The following is a 19,799-nucleotide window of genomic DNA, read 5'->3' as shown; positions in this document are numbered from 1 at the left end:
AAGCCTGAAGGAACAGGAGGCTGACACAGGAGTCCTGGGCAGCCACACATCAGCAATGCCCTACAAAGCTCCACCTACAGCTCTTGCACACCAGCCATTCTAAAACAGGCCATCCAGCTGGAGAGGCAGATGCTAAGCAAGTTCCCTATGAATAAGAACCAGGCTTTCTCCTGATTGCAGCCCACCTTACAAGAGGCATTTGCACATGGACAGAGCCCAGCCCTCCTGGTCATCAGGAAAACACCCTCCTGGTGGTCAAGTGGCAGAGTCACAGTTAAGGGTCACTGCCCTCTGCCAATCTGCAGCAGCAGATCATGAACACAGAGCTGCAATGGCAACTGAGGATGCAAGCAGACATTGCATAAGTGAGTACCAACTATACGCTAGGCAGTTAGCCTGCAACGGACTTGAAAAAATGAGGAATCTACTTGACCCAGAAAATCAACCTGCATAGAGACAGAAGGAAAAAAGAAAGAGGGAGCGAGCAAGCAGAAACTAGAAATTATAAGCATCTAATAAGCAGATTCTTTAACAGAAAGAAGCAACAAACTCTGAGGACCAGTGTATAACCCAAAAGATCATGTGATGCTTCTGCTTAGCCTTACCAAGTGCGCTATATAGTTAAAGAAGAACAGACTGGCTCCAAGCAGAGCAATGAGAAAGTAAAGCACAGAGTTTCTAGAACGTCTTCACAGCTAAACTGAACAGAGGTCCTGTTGTGAAGCAGCCCTATACTGAGGTGGACATAGATAAGACACTCAGCAGGAAGAAGACATTCGTACCCCTAGCAGCCAAGCGCCTGGTAGTAGGTAAATTAAGGACTATGACATGTGAACACCCTATAAAATGCCTGCAGATTTTCAAAGAAAGGCTAAAATGAAAAGTGACACCAAAAATATGCCTAACCAATGGGCCTGTCATTTGCTAGGGAAAAAAGAAGCATCTGTGTCCTTCAGCTTCCCTTTCGAGTCTCAGCTCTGAAGGGCCTCTGCTGCTTTACCCATAATCCATCATTCCGTTGGAGGTCCACCTTCTCTCTCTCTCTCTCTCTCTCTCTCTCTCTCTCTCTCTCTCTGAAATTATAAACATGTTGTTAATAAAAATAATCCCCCAGAACCACACAGGAACTTAAATGTTTGGTTTCTAAACAGAACAAAATTCTCCCAGTCCTAAACTAATTAGCCCACCAAGGATTGAAGCCTAGAGCTCTGGCCTACAAAAATGCAAAGCACTGGCTGGCTGCACTAAACTTGCCTTGAATATAAATGTTACTTTTTTTTTTTTTTAAGGTAATTTATCTAAACACAGTGTAGGTAGTTCTGCAGTCAGCACCTCATAAATAAGGAGACAAAGATGACGGGAAAGCTCTCTAATTGATTTTAAAATTAGTTCCAGCAAAGAAATAATCTGACAACCAACAAGGTCGACAATAGACAGGAAAGGAGGGGGAAGCACACTAAAGATGTCCATGAATCAGCGCACCTGAAAGGAAGGTATCTGGGACCCTGAGTAAGGGCAGAAGTGACAGAAGAGTCAAACAGGGACTGATCTTCAAAGAGACTAAAACCCTGAAACAAACCCCTTTGCTGCACTACGTAAAACCACACATACAGGGGAAGCAGTCCCCTGTCAAGCAGTGGCAGAAACTAGACTGACACAGGGTGGGGGAAAGAAGTAGTGAGATGTTTATCTAAGCCAGGTAGGTGTAAACTACCCAGAGAAACAAGCAATGGAATTTGGGGGGGGGGGGGGGGGCGGGCGGAAGAACAGGAAAGCAGTGACTCGCTCCTGGGCCCCAGATGGAGAGACCTATCAGAGGCAGACCGGGGATGAGCAGAGGACTTAGAGTGGGCAAAATGATGCCCCCTCAAAAGCAATATATGGAGTTAATTTCTATGCCTCAGCATATGGGATTTAAGCATTTGATAATTGGCTACTATATTCATAGCACTCTACAAGAAGCTGAAAGAGGAGATAAGGATGAGAAATGCCATCCCTGACCTGAGCAGCATCTAGACTTCACAGCAGAAAGTAGGCAGGCATATAAACAAATACTGTGGGGTGTTGGAGAGAAGGAAAGGGCTATGTATATTCACGCCTCTGACCTGGCCGGATTCTTAAGAATGACAGCAAGACAGAGGGCGAATTAAGAGGTCGGAGAACAGGAAATGACGGTGCTAAGTCCAGAAACAACAGAGAATTGCTGCAGCTCAGTGGGCCTGAGAGCAGGAAGAATCGCGAACACACAGCATGAGCAAGATTTAGATAAGTAGGAAACGGAAAACTGTGTGACGGTGATTAAAGAACAGGAGAGAGATGGGCCGAAAGAGGTAAACATACAAGGTTTAGAGGATTACCCACCAAGACCCAAGGAGATTCTTAAAATCTTACAAAATATCATTTGAAAGAAAGGGGCAAGGGGATCTCTGGTTCAAGGAATGGAAAGAAACTACAAATCATAAGAGGGAGAAAAAAGGCAATTCAAATGCAACAAAGACGGGCATGTGCTCTTTCCGGTTTAAAATACCCTGAGAAAGATCAGTGGAGTGTACATGTTAGGAGACTGCTATCTGCCCAACACCCAGTGTAATGTCTTGACCTCATCACCTTGCCCACCAGTAATCTCCCTAGCTGAGAAGCAAATCTCTGCATTGTTTTTTAAGTGATGGCACCTAGATACTAACCTCAGAAAACAGGCTAAGACCCACCCATCGTCTCCTAATAGTAATTTTTTTCAGCCTTCAATAAAGGAGGTTTCAAGTGTTCATCTCAAATATGCCCAGATCAAACAATTTGGAAACGGGCACAGATTGCCTCTGCTAGCGCTATGACACATTCTATGTCTTTTGATCGCACTGCCACAGTCCCCAAATCTCTCCATTGGAAACCAGTGAAATGCTATATCCATTTCAAAGAGCTTCTGCTTGTCTCCAAGGTCCTTATGCCAAGCTGGAGTTCCTCTCTAATGTGCTGTTTGCCTTATGTTCCCAGTTACAAGCCTGAGATCAGAGCCAGCGGGTTTATTGGTTTGCCCCTACTTTGCTTGGGGATTCCAGCCCCACAGCTTTCTCTTGGTATAATCTCAGTGCCCACATGGTCTGTCTGAGGGTCGCCTATCTTTGAGAAGTCACACCCAGAAGGAATAGTCTGGGGACCACTTGCAATTGTATCTAAATGGCAAAGCACCACAGTGGAGTTATCAGAACCCGAATCAGCCTAGCCTCTGACAAAAAGCCTTCAAGAATCCCAGGGCATCCCTGATAATGCAAATACCTGCCTTTCCTCTCCACCAGCTAGCTGCCTGTCTCAGAGTCCCAGGTGGGCAGTGCAAGGGGCTTTCTAGTCTCCTTATATGCTTGCTGTCTTTACTTTGGGTGACTCTTTCAGGTCTCAGTGTTTGCAGGCCCTGGTGTGAAAGAACCTTTGTGGTAAGTTCACAGGATGGAGGCTCAAAGGCAGGAGATGGAAATGAATAAATACCAACAGCAGTGGGCTACCAGCTGGGGATGTGTCTACCCTTAGATTCCCACACTGTCCTGAGGACGGAGCTCAGAGACAGAGCCAAAGAGAAAGGAGGGAGAGCCAGATGTGCTGCAGGCAGGAAGCGAAGAAAAGGTTCTGCAACGAAACGCAGACTCATCCACTAAACACCTGGGGGCTGGGCAAACGATGGACCTGGTTTCTGAGGTAAATTTCAGCTCCATCTCTCCGTGCCAAGTACAACAGCATGGCAAGTGAAGACTCCATGAGGGAATAAGTCAGCCCGTTCACTGGATGCCTGGGGGCTGTCTCCTTTGTCATTAACACTCCAAGTGCAACATAAAGCCCATGTCAGCTCTGGGCGGTAGAGCACTAGGCTTTCCAGTTTCACATCAATGCCAAGAGCTCCCTAGGAAGCCCTAGATTGTACAATGTACTATCTCCTTCAAGGCAGCAGCTCAGAAAAGCCAGAGCCTTTCCCTAAGACTTAGCACTTATTTCTTTATGGCAAACAACTGGATAAAGCAAGCTCTGCCTTTAGAGAAATCCCAATGCCTGTGCAGGTTCACAAGCGCATCACATGGGAGCTCTAAACAGACTTTCAGCCTGAAGGAGCGTCTGTCTCTTAAGAGCTGACAATGGATTCACCTGGAATAATCCAGAAGCAAGACCAAGACCTGCAGGCACACCCAACCAAATGCTTCTGAGGAAATACTATCTACTCTTGCATTTAACCCTCCCATCACACTGTCCACAAACAAATAAAGCTCCAATCAAAATACAGGATGTGCCTGGGCAATACAGGAAAGGCTTGGGAGGAAAAAAAAAAAAAAAAAAAAAAGTTGCTCTGATCTGTATTTTAAGTGCTTCCTCTAGCTCCAATTAGAAAATTACCAGAGAGCAGGAGGGGAAGTATACAGTTAGCCTTAGGTAAAACCTTGTCTTCCTGTAAAATTTAAGAGATGGTGCAAAAGAGAGGAGAAATTCAATTTTCCCTACTACCACCACCTGCCCAACAATTTCTAGACGTCTCAGATCTGTTTTAGCTGATGATAGGCTACTAAAAATTTCTAGGGAAGAAGCAGGAGAAACAGTGAAGAGAATGTGCTTCCTAACTTCCTAAAAAGCAACCCCGTTGGGCTCTCCTCTGGAACTTAGAAGGCCACCCCATGGCAAGAACTGTTTCAAGGCCATCTGCCTGCCCACTACAATGCTCACACCTGAGACTTCTCTCCTGTAATTCTCCAGCCCTGCATTTACATCCCCTCCTACTCTCTCATACTATAAGCTATTGGGTTATGCTTCTCTCCATTTCAAAGCCACTGACCCTCAAGAAAGTACCTTGTAATTAAACAGGAGGTAATTTCTCAAGTGCATGCCTGAAGGCCCTGTACAATCCATCCACCACAGACCTTCATCCCAAACAGTGCTCCAGCATTCTGGGTTTCTGCAGTCAAACGGCCACTCCCCATCTCCCAAAAATACCCCAACTTTTCCTTTGAAATTCTACCAGATCTGTTCTAACTAGAGCAAGAACATATTCTTGTGTGAGCTGTATCTTACAGAAGGGCATCTAGCCAAAGGGACAAAGACAGAACAGGAGCTGAAATTCAGCCTCTATCCTATGTGCCAAACACACACACTGACTGACCTAAGGCTTCCTAGGGAAGAGACATCCTTTTCTAATTGGCACTAAGGTACCACAGATACTACCCCTAAAAGCTCTGTCCTAAATATGTTTTAAATTTTTTATAAACAAGGTTTCTCTATGTAGCCCTTGCCATCTTGGAACTCTCTATGCAGACCAGACTAATCTTGAACTCACAGAAATCCATCCACCTCTACCTCCCAAGTGCTGGGATTAAAAGTGTATGCCTATATGCCTGTTTCTACCTTGACTACTTTATTGTGCTTTCCTGCCTGGTCACAGGTATAAACATTGGAGAGTAGTAAAGGAAACTAGAAATCTAAAACGCAAGAGTATGTCTACTGCCCAAGCTTCACACGTCTGTATCAATTACAATGCCATTGGGAATGTGAGACAAGTTTTCTTCCTACACCAATACTGTAAATTCTTGTTAACTTTAGAATAAATAAATGTAGAAGAGAATCTTTGTAAGAGCTCAGGGGAATTCTTTAAGGAGAAAGGCAAATACTCTGAATGCTGCAGGACCAAGAGAGACTTCTGGAGTAACAGCCACAGTACCGTGTGTTCTACCGTTCTCCCCTGGGTACTTGGTCAATTAAGGCTTATCAAAAGAAAATCCAGAACTGCTCCTTATAGATCAGTTTTGAACAAATGTAAATTACTTTCATATCCTGACATAAGAGTTCTCAAGTCAGCATCTTTCTCTTGGGCTTAAAATTACTCCTGACAAAACCTAAAAAACGTAACATAAAAGTCTTCTGACATAGGATACTTACTTAATGGCCAAGCCTGTTTTCATACCCTAGCATCTAGCTATCTGCTAATCTATTCATGGTTAAAGAAAATGACTTGAAGTTCCTCATAAGGCCTCAGTGTATATCCTAACATGTTCACAAGATACAGCATACATGCCCTGGCCCTGTCTATCATTTCCTATACTTCAGGTGGCATGCCACTCACACACTATTACAGTGGCTGTCCATTCTATTACCCAAAATTCACCTGATTCTTGTTGTCAATGTTTTACAGATCAGAAACCGACCTACTCCCCCATTTTTGTTTTTAGCTAACTCCTATCTGTCAAGCTTTAAATGTCATTTCCTCAAAGAAATTCAGATTATATACTTTCCCTAAGCTTTAGTCTTTTTTGTGTAGCACATAACAACAATGAAATTATTTATGTACTTCTATTAAATTTCAATAGGGGGAAGAATTATATATCCCAGAACAATACCAGGTGGCCAGTAAATACTGATGGTGACTAGCCCATTCATCCCTCCTTCTCAATCTGTGTTATCCATACAAGTAGCCACTAGCCTCGTGCAGCTAGAATGGAGATGAGGTATAAATGTAAAATATAAACCAGATTTCAAAGACTTAGCTGGGGGGAGAGGGGGTAGACAAGAACCTACTTTATTAATGGTTTGTTCATTAAATATTGGTATATTTAGGATATATTTATTTTAACAAATATACATATGAAAGCTAATATATTTTAGTTTTTTAATGTAGCTAGCTAAAGTTGAAAACAACAAATACGACTGGCTTGCATGATAGTATTCACTGCCCTTCTTCTCATGCGCTTACTTCTTTGAATACAGTGTCTAGAGGAAATACCAGAGCAGCCACAAGAACTGGGTCCTGAAAGGTGTCCTCCACCATCATGCCCAGGGTGCTAGATCACTAATCTCTAATGGGATCGCTGTGTGCAATCTTCCAGAGGAATGTAATGAACAAATAATGACAATCAATCCTCATTTCTCTCCAAGCCATATGTTGCAGACAATTATAGCTAAGCCTTACTTAGAACTTTCTTAAAATGAAGTAAGAACTCAGGAGTGAGCAGAAAAAGAAAAGGATTGAGGAGCAGAAGAAAAAAGGCATAACTCATTTTGGAAGGAAACAAGATATGGTATAATCAAAATCCGGTCTGAGCCAGGAAAACAAATAAACAAACAACTTCCCATCAGCCACTAGGCTAAGAAAAATGTATCAGTTAAGGAGCTCCAAATGGACCTGGAAAAAACTGAGTTCTCAATAGGTTAGCTCTTCCTTCAGAAAATCTATTATTCCACCTCAGCTCAACACTACCCATCCCTTAAAAACTGCTTAAAATCCAGCCACATAGTCTACATTAACATAATGCTTTGGCTAATGATGCAGACATAAAAATTAACATTCAAGAATTTCAAAGTTGTGGTTGCTGTGGGAACCTTAATTCCAACTGTGGGGCACAGATGCAGACTCATGGACTACTCCCAACCCTGATCAAATTGGAGATGTATATTTACTCTGTGCAATGAGGCACAGCTACAGTTACTGAGACAACCCCATTTTGGCATGTCTAAGCTTTCATGCATTTAAAATCTCAACCTTACCACAGTATTGTTTGCTGCATTAAATTGCCTCCTCTACAAAGAAAAACGAGAGCAAAGAACTGATTGGTCAGACACCGAAATCACCCATCCTGTATGTGTTTTTTATGCATGATCTGATTTAAAAGGCAATCATGATATTTTGATTTTACTCTTAAAGGGCTGCCTATAAACTCTCACAAAAAAAAAAAAAAGGAAACAGGGTTTGGAACTCGGCTTGTAAATTCACCACAACATGTGTGCATACAAAACAATGGCAGAGCAAATTCCACATCTTTGGAACTACAAATGAGATAAATACAAAAGGAGATAATCCACAACACTAACTTCAACCATGATGCTTAATTTCTAAAAACTGCCCCTGGCACTAGCTCTCACCAGGTGCCTAATTCTATAACAGGTCAACATAAACACTTGAGTTATCACAGGGAAATAACAGGGGCAAGACTGATGGCCTTAAAAGCAAGAAATAGTCAATCTCAATCCTTATCCCCACCCTCAAGTCTCAGAATGATAGAAGACAATAACCACGAAATCTAACCAAAAACTGTCCACCTGCACACGGAAGACATACTCTTGTTGGAATTTCATCCAAAGCTTAATTTTGTAGAACTGACAAACGCACTCAGGTCATATGGTTAGCCAAGAACTCATTCAGCCCAAAGACTTGGCAAATAGAATAAAACAATACAGGAAAGGTAATATAACTAACAAAGGTAAAAGGTAAATAGGTGATCCCAAGGACCATATACATACAAATTCATTTTCCCCCCTAAAGCAGGAAGGAACTACCCAATCAAAATGACCATCAAAAACAGGCCCTGTTACTATGTAAGTCAGGTACAGAATTCCTCCATCTCATACTCTAAGAAATGTTAAGATCTTCAAATAAAATTCACCCACTACCTCAATATCCCAATCCTAACTGTCCTTCAGGTCCCTGAAAAGGAGTGCCAATAGTAACTATTTGAAATGGAGCAGAGAAGAAGCTATGGTTTGGGCTGCAAATACAAGGCATGATACTTTCAAAGACTTACCCTTTCACATTTTCACATTTTCGAGTATTATATTTAACTTATCTCTTTGGCTTCTCTGCTTGTGTAGAAGTGCAGAACGGTCCTGAGTGGTTTCCATGAGAATGTCCCCCATAGGCTCAAATATCTGAACACCTGGTCCTTAGTTGGTGGCACCATTTTGGGGAAGTCTAGAAAGTGCCTTAGGTGAAGAAGTATGTCACTGGGCATGGGCTCTGACATTCCAAAACCTTGTGGCATATGTGCATGTTCTTACACCCCAAACCCAACCCCAGTGTGTGTAATTCAAGATGTGAGCTCTCGGCAACCAGTTCCTATGGCCAATGCTGCTTGATACCATGTTTCCTACAGTGGCAGGCTCATGTTCCTCTAAAACCATATGGCAAAGAGACCCTTTTTTTTTTTTTTGGAAGTTGTCTCAGTCCTGATGTTTTTTAATCACAGTAACAGAAAAATCACTAACACACTTCCCTGGTCTCACCTGTACATTGTCTCCCTCCAACCTTGGTGGTCGAATGCTTGACAGGTGGATGGTCTTGTAGACTCCAGAATTCAGCTTCACAACAATGGCATCAGCGTTCAAAACCTGCATCACCTGTAAGTAAGAAGGCAGCAATGTGTAAATGGCTTCAACAGTCCTCGCCACACAGCAGAGAAGCAGGCCCACCAAGGCAGACACAAAAGGTGACATAAACAGTCATCTATAGTAGATCCATTGTTGCTGCCCTCCTAGCAACAATGTCAGAGGAAAAGCACATAATCCTAATCAAGTCCCAAAGACACTATAGTGAGCTCCAAGTAAGACAGAAGCTGTTCCATTCATAAAGATGATCAGTCTGTTTTTGTTTTCCCCCCTATGCTTAACTATAAGGCTAAAAGACTGGAAATCTGAGCCAGGTGTGATGGTTCATGACTAGAATCTAAGTCCTTAGGAGGCTGAGTTTGAGGCCAGTGAGGAGTATACTATAAACTCCAAAATGAGACATCCAGGGCTAGACAGGAAAACTGCTTAAATAAGAATAAAAACTTAAAACAAACAAACAAACACTAAGTCTGTACTGAAAATTTTCTTGATGTAACTTTAAAACTAAAAATCAAAATCCTACTCTAGAAGCAAGAGTTGGATTAGGAACGAGTACACCTCTCACTTTATGAGAAAGAATCCAAGTAAGATGCCCCAATAGGGAGCAGAAAAATCAAAGGCAAGTGAAGGACAGAGAACTCTCAGCTCAGGGGAAGGAGCTGCTTAGCTGTTAATCTCACAGGCAGAAACATTAAATTGCTAAAATAGTACCTCGGCTACCCTACAAGCCATCTTTTTAGAATGCTACTATGGACGTGTCTCGTTTTGGAAACCAAAAACCATTAACATCGCACCCCACTCTCAGCTGAAAATGATTAACTTTCAGTCTGGGATATAAGGATGTCTATTTGAAGGGCAAAAGCACAAACATTCCTCTGTGAAGGTTAGAACACCTCACCAGTGTGTACAGAGTAAAATGCCATTCACGCTGAGACAGTACCATATCACCGCTACAACCAGAACCTATAATACAGCCAGCAGTCAACAACTCACCCAGCTATCTCCAGACTCTGTTGTTTCAAGGCTGTTTGGGGATTTTTTTTTTTTCCTTCTTTCTTTGCAAGCATTACACGGTAGCTGCTGACTACAGAATATTGTCTCATCCACTCCATCAGCTCAGACTCTTCTACGCTTCAATCAGGCCCCCATCAGGAACCACCAGGTGGCTGAACTAGAGGGTCAGCTGCCACAAAGGGAGGGAAGACTGGCAAAATTTCTTTCCTCTTTTATGCATGAAACAAAAGCAGCTAGACACTGCATTGTCACTGGGAAGTGACTTATAAGAAGCCTATTTCTTGGAAGGCCTAAGATTCTTCAGCACAGAATATACTCATTACTTGCAGACTCAACCAAAAACAGCTATTTTCTACCTTTACAAAAAAACAGCCAATCACATACCAGGGAGGCAGGGAAGGTGGGTGGACTCTAAGGGACAATCTTAAGAACAAGCAAAAACAAATAACAAGTTAGAGAATACGCATGACAGGAGATGGCAGTAGCTAAGTACCATCACACAGAAAGAAGGAAAAAAGCCAGACAAAACCATCCACAGAAGGTGGGCTCTACCTATTGGATGGAAAGATCTGGGTTTGATCATTATGAGTAATGAAAGTCAAAGGAAGAAAAGGCCTGTGATCAGGATAATGAGGGGCTAACCAAGACATAGGATATTAATAATTATTTACCTACCGTACATTAAGAATGGCCTGCAACTGTGAAAGCAGCAAAAAACAGTGTCAAGTAACCATAGCTGTTTTCTGATATCCTATGACAGATCTGAGTCAAGAAAACTAAACCCTAAAATCCAGAAAGTCAGAGAAAGTTGAAGACCAGAGGGTGTGTGTGTGTGTGTGTGTGTGTGATCATCTCATGAAGTCAAACCAGAACTAAGTTAGGGCTGGTTATCAAAAAAAAAACAAAACAAAACAAAACAAAAAAAAAAAAAAAAAAAAAACCATGAAGTACTTAGATACGGCTATGAAGATATAACTAAAAATACAGATTCAGTTACAAGAACCAAAAGAGAAAACCTTATGTCTGTTACCATCTAGACATATTAATTAATGCCAAGAAAAATTACTCGTGACAACAGAATACATTTCCAAAGTTATCAAGAGTGTACAACAGGCCCAAACAGAAAAAGTCCAGCAACCTGGGTCTACTTCAAAATCCTTCATCTGTGTGAGAAGGAAGCCTGTGGCAGAGCACCTGAGGAATGTAGGCTCCATGATGTGTGCTATTCTGCTATTCAAACTGCAAACCAGAGAGAAGGAAAAAATTCCTCTAAGCTATACCAAACAACACAGCTACTATACCAGTTAATAACGTCTTCAAAAGGATGCCCAAAGGAAAATAAGATAATCTTCAGTCATCTCTGATGCACGCGTCTCACAGTATTTCTAAAATCTTACTCTTGAACAGATCTGTACTTACTCTCAAACTCAAATTAACTCTTACTGTCAGTTGCCAAAAACATATAGACCTTCCTTATATTAAGACATGAGAAATGTCTTGACAGTCCTGGCTTCCAAGCAGGGAAAGTATCACAGTGTCACACCTTTAGCCTGATTCCAGAATGCGAAGATTTAAGCATCCCCTGTGAGAAGGCTGGTGTTCATCACCCCTTATAACGTGTTAGTGACAGCAGCAAATGGATTCTTGAAGCTTAAATTTCAGGCCACAGCAGCAGACTCTCTGCTTGGCATATCCCTGATTAGCAACCTCCTCTTCAGAACTGCACACTCCTGCACTGCCAAGGATGCAAGGCTTAGCATTCGAAGGGAGAGCAGGAAGGGGGGGGTGGTTGGAGCTATGGCAGGGTTTTCTATTTCTCTGTACACTGTGTCATTACTGCCCAGAAACAAGCAATTCTTTACAGACACATGGAAGAAGCAATAAAACACTGGGTATAGACACACACTGTGCAATAAGATGCAGAGTGGATTCCTATCCAAAGCCTGCTCTTCAGCTCAGTTATAGACCACACTGGAACAGCTGTATTTCTCAGGAAGTTGTTCTTCAGGGTAACTGAAGTGTGCTCCCACGGCTCGCTTTCACTACAAGCTACAGACCTCTTACTAAGCCATCCTCATGCAGATGCACCAAGAGATCACCTAAGGCTCAGGAGCAGAAATCTATAAGGAACAAGTTACCAACCATCTGGACTCAAGATTGCATGCACTAAATCCAATTCCTTCTACATCGCTTGAAGTCGAGCTGTAACACACACACACAAAAAAAAAATGTCTTCATAATGGTAAGGTATAGGCTAAAAGCTGCCACAAGCCAGGAGAACTACAGAACTACGTCCAGGAAACAAACACTGATCCCTTTCTTTGGACCCCTGCTACACTGCCTATCAGCACAGCCCCCCCACAATGCTCACTGTGAAGCCAGGGGCCACTACTATTTGCCTTCTTAGAAGCCTGCACCATGTATCAGCTGACAAAGCCTTACAATGGCTTTCTGAGCTACAGATACCCTCCCAATAGCAAGCACCCCAGGCGCATCCAACAACAGCTCAAACTACCAAACTCAGTACCAGAAAGAAGCAAATCAAGTATCAACCAAACCAAGCAGGGCTTCTACAGGTACAACCAGAGCGTGCCCTTTAATGAGGCCACTAGAAATGAGACACAAACCTGATATCCTAACATCTGGCTGTTCCTCCTACACCCTAGCATTGTTTGCTATGTCTGTTCTCCCTAGTTCACCACAGAAGTACAAATGCAAACTTGCTTTAAAAAAAATTTTTTTTTTTTAATAATCACAATATCCTGGTATAAGCAAGCTAAGCACAATCATGGCATATGCTATCACAGACAACTAATAGGAAAGCGCACATCAGACAAAATTTCTATGGGCAACATCGCTGTTCCCAAAACTACCAAGGTCACAAGAAAAGCAAGGAGAGTTTCAGATGGTGGAGGAAGTAAAATAAGCAAATTAATGTTACTGAAAGAGAAAAAAGACATCAACAAATTGTAACAAATGCACCGCCCTCATGTAAAATACCAATGACATCAAGTGGCAATGAACAGTATAAAATGTGGATCTGGCATTGTCTGTTCTGAAACCACACTAAGAATCCTCCTAAACCTCTTCTCATTCACATCTACACACTCATGGAATCTTCCACAAGCTTTGCCTATGTGCAGTGCAATGGAGGCTAATGTTCTGGCCAAACCATCCCTACAACTTTCTTTCCTCATGCAGGCCTTTGATAAGGTCAGGCAAGTGACAATTTTTTTTCCCCCATTTCTCTGTTTGCTGCAGTCTTCCTATGACTGCATGAGAATACATTGGCCAGTTCAGATCATAACAAACATATTCAGTATCTTTGCTTAAAATTTTATCAAAGAGCCCTTCCATTCAGCATAAAACTAGAAACTAGGCAAGAAAAGCAAATAAAGGGCATAAAAACTAAAATAGAATAATAAAATTATATTGCTCATAAAGAATAAGAAGAAAACCCAAAGATTCCACAAATGTTAAACCAACAAATGTGTCTATACATTAGCAATAACATTTTAATTTCATCCCCAATAGCAAGCATCACTAAGAACAGTGTTCAGGGAATAACTACAGAAGTAAAAAAAAAACAAAAATAACTTATACAATGTTATTTTTATTTTATAATAAATTATAAAACAACGTTGAAGGAGCTGTAGAAATGGCTTAGCAGGCTAAGTGCTACCTGTACAAGTATGAAGACCTCAGATAAAATTGCCATCCCCACGTCACCCATGTAAAAAGCAAGTGTGTGTGGCAATCCATGCCTATAATCCCAGTCCTGAGAGACAGAAACAAGAAAATCCCAGGCGTTTGATGGCTAGCCATCTTACCTAACTGATGGCAATTCAGCTTTTCTGGCCATACATTCACCATACACACAGATTAAAAACTGTTAGACAACAAAGATAAATGGAAACACTTCCCATGATTATGGATTAGGAGATCTAATACTGCTGATATGTAAATATTATTTTAGTGCGGTTGTTTGTTGGTTTGACTTTGTCAAGTTATGAATTTAATGCAATCTTACCAAAGAATTCCAAATGTAATTTTTTCTTTCTTTTCTCTTCAAATACAATGCTTCACTCATTTACGTGTAACCCTTATGTGTAATACTGTTGTCAACCTGACATGTGAAGCATTTTGTCAAGTGGGTTAATTGAGGTGGGAAAATCACCACTACCACTACCCTACCCTACCCCACCCCCACCCCCACCCCCACCCCCACCCCCACCCCTGTCACAGCCTGGGTCCTGGACAGAATGAAAACAAGGATCTGGGCACTGGCACACATGAATGCTACAACTTCCCTCCTGTGATGGCCTGTGAGCTAAATAAACCTCTAGTAGTTCTTTACTCAGTGTTACCATGGCAAGAGAAAAGAAGCTAGGAGAGAAATTGGTAGCAGAAGTGGGATTGTTGCTGTGATAAACCTATGTGGTTCTTACAACACTGGAAATATTTTGTGACTAGAATGTTGATGGCTTGGCACTCTAAGCTACCAGAGCCAGTGAAGGCTAGAATTATTCAACTGCTTCATGAGTGTAAATGCAATGTGACAAGTTGTGTCAAACTCCTGCTACCTTGCCTTCCCCGGCGAGGAACTGACTGTATGTTGAGTTGTAAGCTTTCCCTCCCAACAAATTGTTTGTCAGGGTATTTTATCACAGTGACAAAAAAACAAAGTAAGATAACAAGCCGATGTGTGTGTATTCTTTGAGTTTTACTTTATGTACCACTTAAATGAGCAGCAAAAAAGGTTTGGCAGGTTATTGGTTTGATTTTGGCCTGCATAAATAGAAAAACCCTTAACAAAATTCATACTGGATCTTGAAGGACCCCAAATAGGGGAAAAAAAAAAAAAAAAAAAAAAAAAAAAAAAAACAACAAAGCTGGATGACGCATGCTTCTTTATCTCCAAACTTACTACAAAGCTACAATATAGAACCATAAAGACTTGCAATTCAGACCAATGGAATACTATAAAAATGGACCTTTGAGTATGTGGTTAAAAGGCTACTCACAAGAATGGAAATTCAGTGAGGAAAGACAGTATACAATGATCAATAGCAGGAAGTTAGAGACATGAAAGAATGAGCTAGATCCACACCCGGTACCATGCTAAAAACTGATTCAACCTGGAAAAACTCACTGTGCTCCAAAAGTACCCAACAAAACATCAACAAAATGTGAGGTGTTTCTAAATCATGTGTCTGACAAGAGTTAATACCCAGAATGTTTGCAAAATCCCTAAAACTCGACAACAAAACCAAGTAGTCCAATTAAAAATGGATCAATACCCAGCACTATAAACAATTTTTAAAAACTGAAAAACAGGCAAAGGACTTTGACATTTCCCTAAAACAGGCTACACAAACAGATGACAAGCACAGGCTCTATACCACCAATCACTAGGGTTAACGTAAAGCAAAACTATAATGAGATGCTGCAGTAAACCTATTTGGAAGACTTCTCCAAGAAAATAAGCTGGGAAAGGGAATCTCAGAAGCATAATAAACACACATAGCTGTGGTACTGAATTACTCTTGAACTAGAATCATAACAATATAGTGATTGGGGCAAAGTTAATTCCTTGCTAACTAAATGATTCCATTCTAGCAGATCCATGCTGTATCTGTAGCTACTGTACAATCTGATCTCCAACCCCAGCCTTAACTACCACTGCCAGCCAATACTTGGGCTCTCAGGCAAAAGTCTCAAAGGATAAGCTTGAAGGATGGAGTTTGAGTAGTTTTAAATCAAAGCACAGAGTTGGATGCTGTTTATGTTATCAATCAGAGAAGTAACATGAGGTCTCAGACAAGCGGGTCAGTGAGAAGTCATCTCTTGGGGACAAGCTCTTTCCCCCTCCCCCCAACAATGCTATTCAGGTCTGTGAAATCTGCAATGCCCACAGATCCAGCAGTAGGGACAGGGAAGCCAAGCCACGTGCTCAGGGGACCATATGGCTACAAACTGCACAGATCAGCTAAAACGCCACAGGGAAGGCAGGCAGGGAACTGGCAGGCCACGACAGGCACAAAAGTCTCAGGCAGGCTCAGCTAATCGCTGTGAAGGGAACATGCTTCTCTGCTAACCTGGAGAGACAAGGAGAGCCCTCCTTTGCAGTTCTTTCTTTGAGGGATAAAACTGCTTAAGCAGATGATGGAAACCAATCTTTCTACAGGCCACGTGTATAAAGAAAATCCTTAGCTGAGTTTCAGATTTCTTACAGTGAACCTCTTGACAAAAACTCATCTGCAGCTCTCCAGAAATCAACTATCAGGCCTCGAAGCATCCTGATGAAGAGGTCAAGTTACCCTTACAAGGATTTCAGTTAATTCCAGTTGTGTCCTATACAATCAGTGCCTTTAAGCCTGGTAACTGCAGAAGAGTTGACTGACAGGCTTGTGGACTTCAGATTGTGGGTGTGAGGGCCTTTGTGGGCTTCCTTGAAAACTTACTGGACATTAATATACCTTCCTTTTGTTTGGGGAGGGGGGGAGTACATAGGGTGGTGATAATACCAAGCCACAGTTTGTAACACACAGTTATTGTGTGTCCCTTTCAGAAGAAGTTGGCCAACCCTTCTTCAGACACATATTAGAAACTAAGCCTTCTATCAGGTAATATTTCTAAGGACCTACTTAGCAAGTATGTTCCAACCACCTTTAAGGCAATAATTTACAGATACTCACTGAACTATCTAAATATGGGGGAAATTACCAGCTTGCATGAATAGCAACCTTCTGGAGATTTGTTAAATAAATTATGGTATAGATACACAATGGGATATTAGATACCAAAATTAAGGATGTTGATTCAAACACTTATTTTGGTTCCTTCTCTTTTTTAAATAAGAAAAATTTAAAACACGTGATTAACATACCCACTCATCTATTTACATAAGTTCAAAAATATAAAGATATTCAGAGCAGGCTGGAGAGGTGGCTTAGAGGTTACATATACTGACTGCTCTTCCAGAGGTCCTGAATTCAATTCCCAGCACCACATGGTGGCTGACAACCATCTGTAATGAGATCTGGTGCCCTCTTCTGTCCTGCAGGCAGACATGCAGGCAGAACACTATAAACATAATAGTGAAACTTTTAAAAAAATAAAAATAAATAAAGATAATCAGAGAGATGAATATTGCTGTAAGATCCCGAAAGCTGGTGGGCAAATGAACTCCATGGGTTCATAAAAGTAAAATCTTGAGCCATAAGTGAGGGAACTGAACAGTCCATCTTATATATATAAGCAGAACCCCACTCCCTAACCACGGCTGTGACTACAAGATCGGGCATCTTAAGTAACAACCAAGTGGCCAAACACCAGGATTGACTTCAAATCTCTGAAACAGCTGCTAAATTGCAAGACATATGTCCAAAATCCACACAGTTTCAATCTTAATCTTAAATCTTAATCAACCTTAATCTTAAATGAGAGACAACCAAGGTCTATCAAATACCCAAGGAGCCTCTAACATGAAAGATAAGCCAAAATAATCAACAGGCGGACACAAAGAACATGGAGGAAAACTGCTAGATAATTAGGTATTTCTCTAGATAGCTAGGAGATGACAGGACACAAGTTTGATTTTAAAAGGCAATAATAGAAGCGATGCATTCGAAGCACAAATGGAATTCATAGAAATGAAAAGATGAAAGAGAAAGACAGAGAGAGAGAGACGGGGGGAGGGGGGGGGCCAAGCATGCCTCATGCCTATCTATAGTCCCAGCACTTCCAAGGCAGAAGGATCCCAATCAAGGCAAGCCCAGGTGAGCTAATACAACCTTCATCTCAAAAACAATAGTGGTTTTTTTTTTTTTTTAAAAAAAAAAAAAAAAAAAAAAAAAAAAAAAACAAAGACGATAAGAAGGAAAGACCCAAACACTAGCCACAAAATACAGTATTCAAATAAGAGAAGGTCTAGAAAAAGGAAGATTAGAGAAAGGAAATAAAGCAGTTTTAAAAGACCCAAGAGCGAAGGTCTAAACACCATAACGCAATGTTACATCATTATGACATGTAGAAATGCTAAGCTTAAAAAGATTTTGGTAATCCCTTCTAGAAAGGAAAAGAATCATAACTGGATGAAAAATATTAGTCACTTCAGATCACCAAAAGAGAAAGAAAGGAAGGAAGAAAGGAAGAAAGAAAGAAAGAAAGGAAGGAAGGAAGGAAGGAAGGAAGGAAGGAAGGAAGGAAGGAAGAAAGAAAGAAAGAGGAAAAACAAAACCCTAGAAAATAATAACAACTGAGCACTACGTCAGTTCTCGTGAGAAATGGCACTGACACACAACCAATGGATTAGCAGCTGAGTGTACATGGAAAATAGGTAAAAATGGCTTTAAACTTTACCTTAAGTTGTCTGTTATCATGAAGTTAGAGAACAAAGTGCCACCAAACTGAGACAGTAAATCAAGAAAAAGCCACAGACTCCAGCAAACCTAGTCCTAATCTGAGAGCAAGGCAAAGAAATCTCCTATGACAATGGCAGAGAAATCCAAAGGTGAAAGTCGTCATGGAGGAAAGAGCAATCAATCAATCCAGATCAGCACTGCCTAGGTCTCAGGACACAATTACTGAAGTAAGATTAGCAAACTGAATTAATGTTTTGAGAAAAATGTAGACAGGCAGAGAATGAGAGGTGAATTAATAATGTGTGATGTATGTGCACAGGCTCTTCTAGGGCAGTTTTCCAAATCTCACCTCTATCACTGGTATCATAGCCTCTCAGTGAGGTTGGCAAACTGAAGCCCCATCTCCCTGCTGGGCAGATGGCCATCCTTTGTGCAGATCCATTCTTACTTACAAGACATGTAAGCAAAAATAAGGAGCTTCAAGATGGCAAAGTAGCCCATGTCCAAGTGCACAACAGCACACTCCTCAAAGCAAGGAAACAAAGGGCCACTGTGGTCTACCTCAAGATCCAACAGATACACTGGGGAACTGTGTCCCCTTGGACAAGCCCTGTTCGTATCCACTAAAGGGAACAAATGTCATCGCCTAACAGCTATGTAGACACTAAGAAAGACAAGAGGCCAGTTGAGCTTTGTAATATATTGCTTTGAGCATTGGGGGGGGGGGGGGGGGGGATCAGCCAATTCTTCAGAATCTAAAATTTACCATTGTAAGATAGATAGTTTGGGGATTTCTCAAGCTGACAGTGCCACCTAGTGACTTTCCAACCTAAATTCATGGTTAAATGATGAGACAGCCACTGTCCACAAGTAAGGATTCTTAACCACTTTGCCTATAAACAGATAAAATCTTCAGTGCCTCTTAGCAAAAACAAAAACAGACTGAAAGCTTCATAGGATTTGGGAAAGCATGGAACTCTGCCACTCAAATTACAGAAACCTTAAAAGGAAAATCTTTTGCACAGCACTGGTGCTATAACCACTTAATTTATTAACAATTCTAGTTTCCTGAGAAGCAAGCAATTTACCCCAACACACATCAGCCAATAAAGAATTCAGGGCGGGACAAAAAAAATCAAAGAGAACGAAGACAAAGCTGAGGACACAGGAAATTCCAGTTGCATAGCAAAACAAAAAAAAAAAAAGTTATCTCAAATACAAGAGCTATAATGTCCACAGCTTTAACCAAAGAACTTATAATGAACCTACTCTAACTTACAATGGGAAATGCTGTGTGTG

The 19,799-nt window shown here is 41.4% G+C and overlaps 1 protein-coding gene across 1 annotated transcript in view; it reads right to left on the bottom strand.

Moving 5' to 3' along the window:
• Window positions 1–19,799, bottom strand: part of Snd1 (staphylococcal nuclease and tudor domain containing 1) — a 395,467-nt gene that overhangs the window by 329,195 nt on the left and 46,473 nt on the right. Inside the window, exon 10 of the mRNA XM_051175794.1 lies at window positions 9,019–9,132. Coding sequence (XP_051031751.1) covers window positions 9,019–9,132 — 114 coding nt within the window. The remainder of the gene's footprint in view (window positions 1–9,018; window positions 9,133–19,799) is intronic.

The sequence above is a fragment of the Phodopus roborovskii genome, unplaced genomic scaffold (assembly GCF_943737965.1).
Source record: "Phodopus roborovskii unplaced genomic scaffold, PHOROB, whole genome shotgun sequence".
Lineage (NCBI taxonomy): Eukaryota > Metazoa > Chordata > Mammalia > Rodentia > Cricetidae > Phodopus > Phodopus roborovskii.
This window is presented reverse-complemented; position numbering and strand designations above follow the sequence as displayed.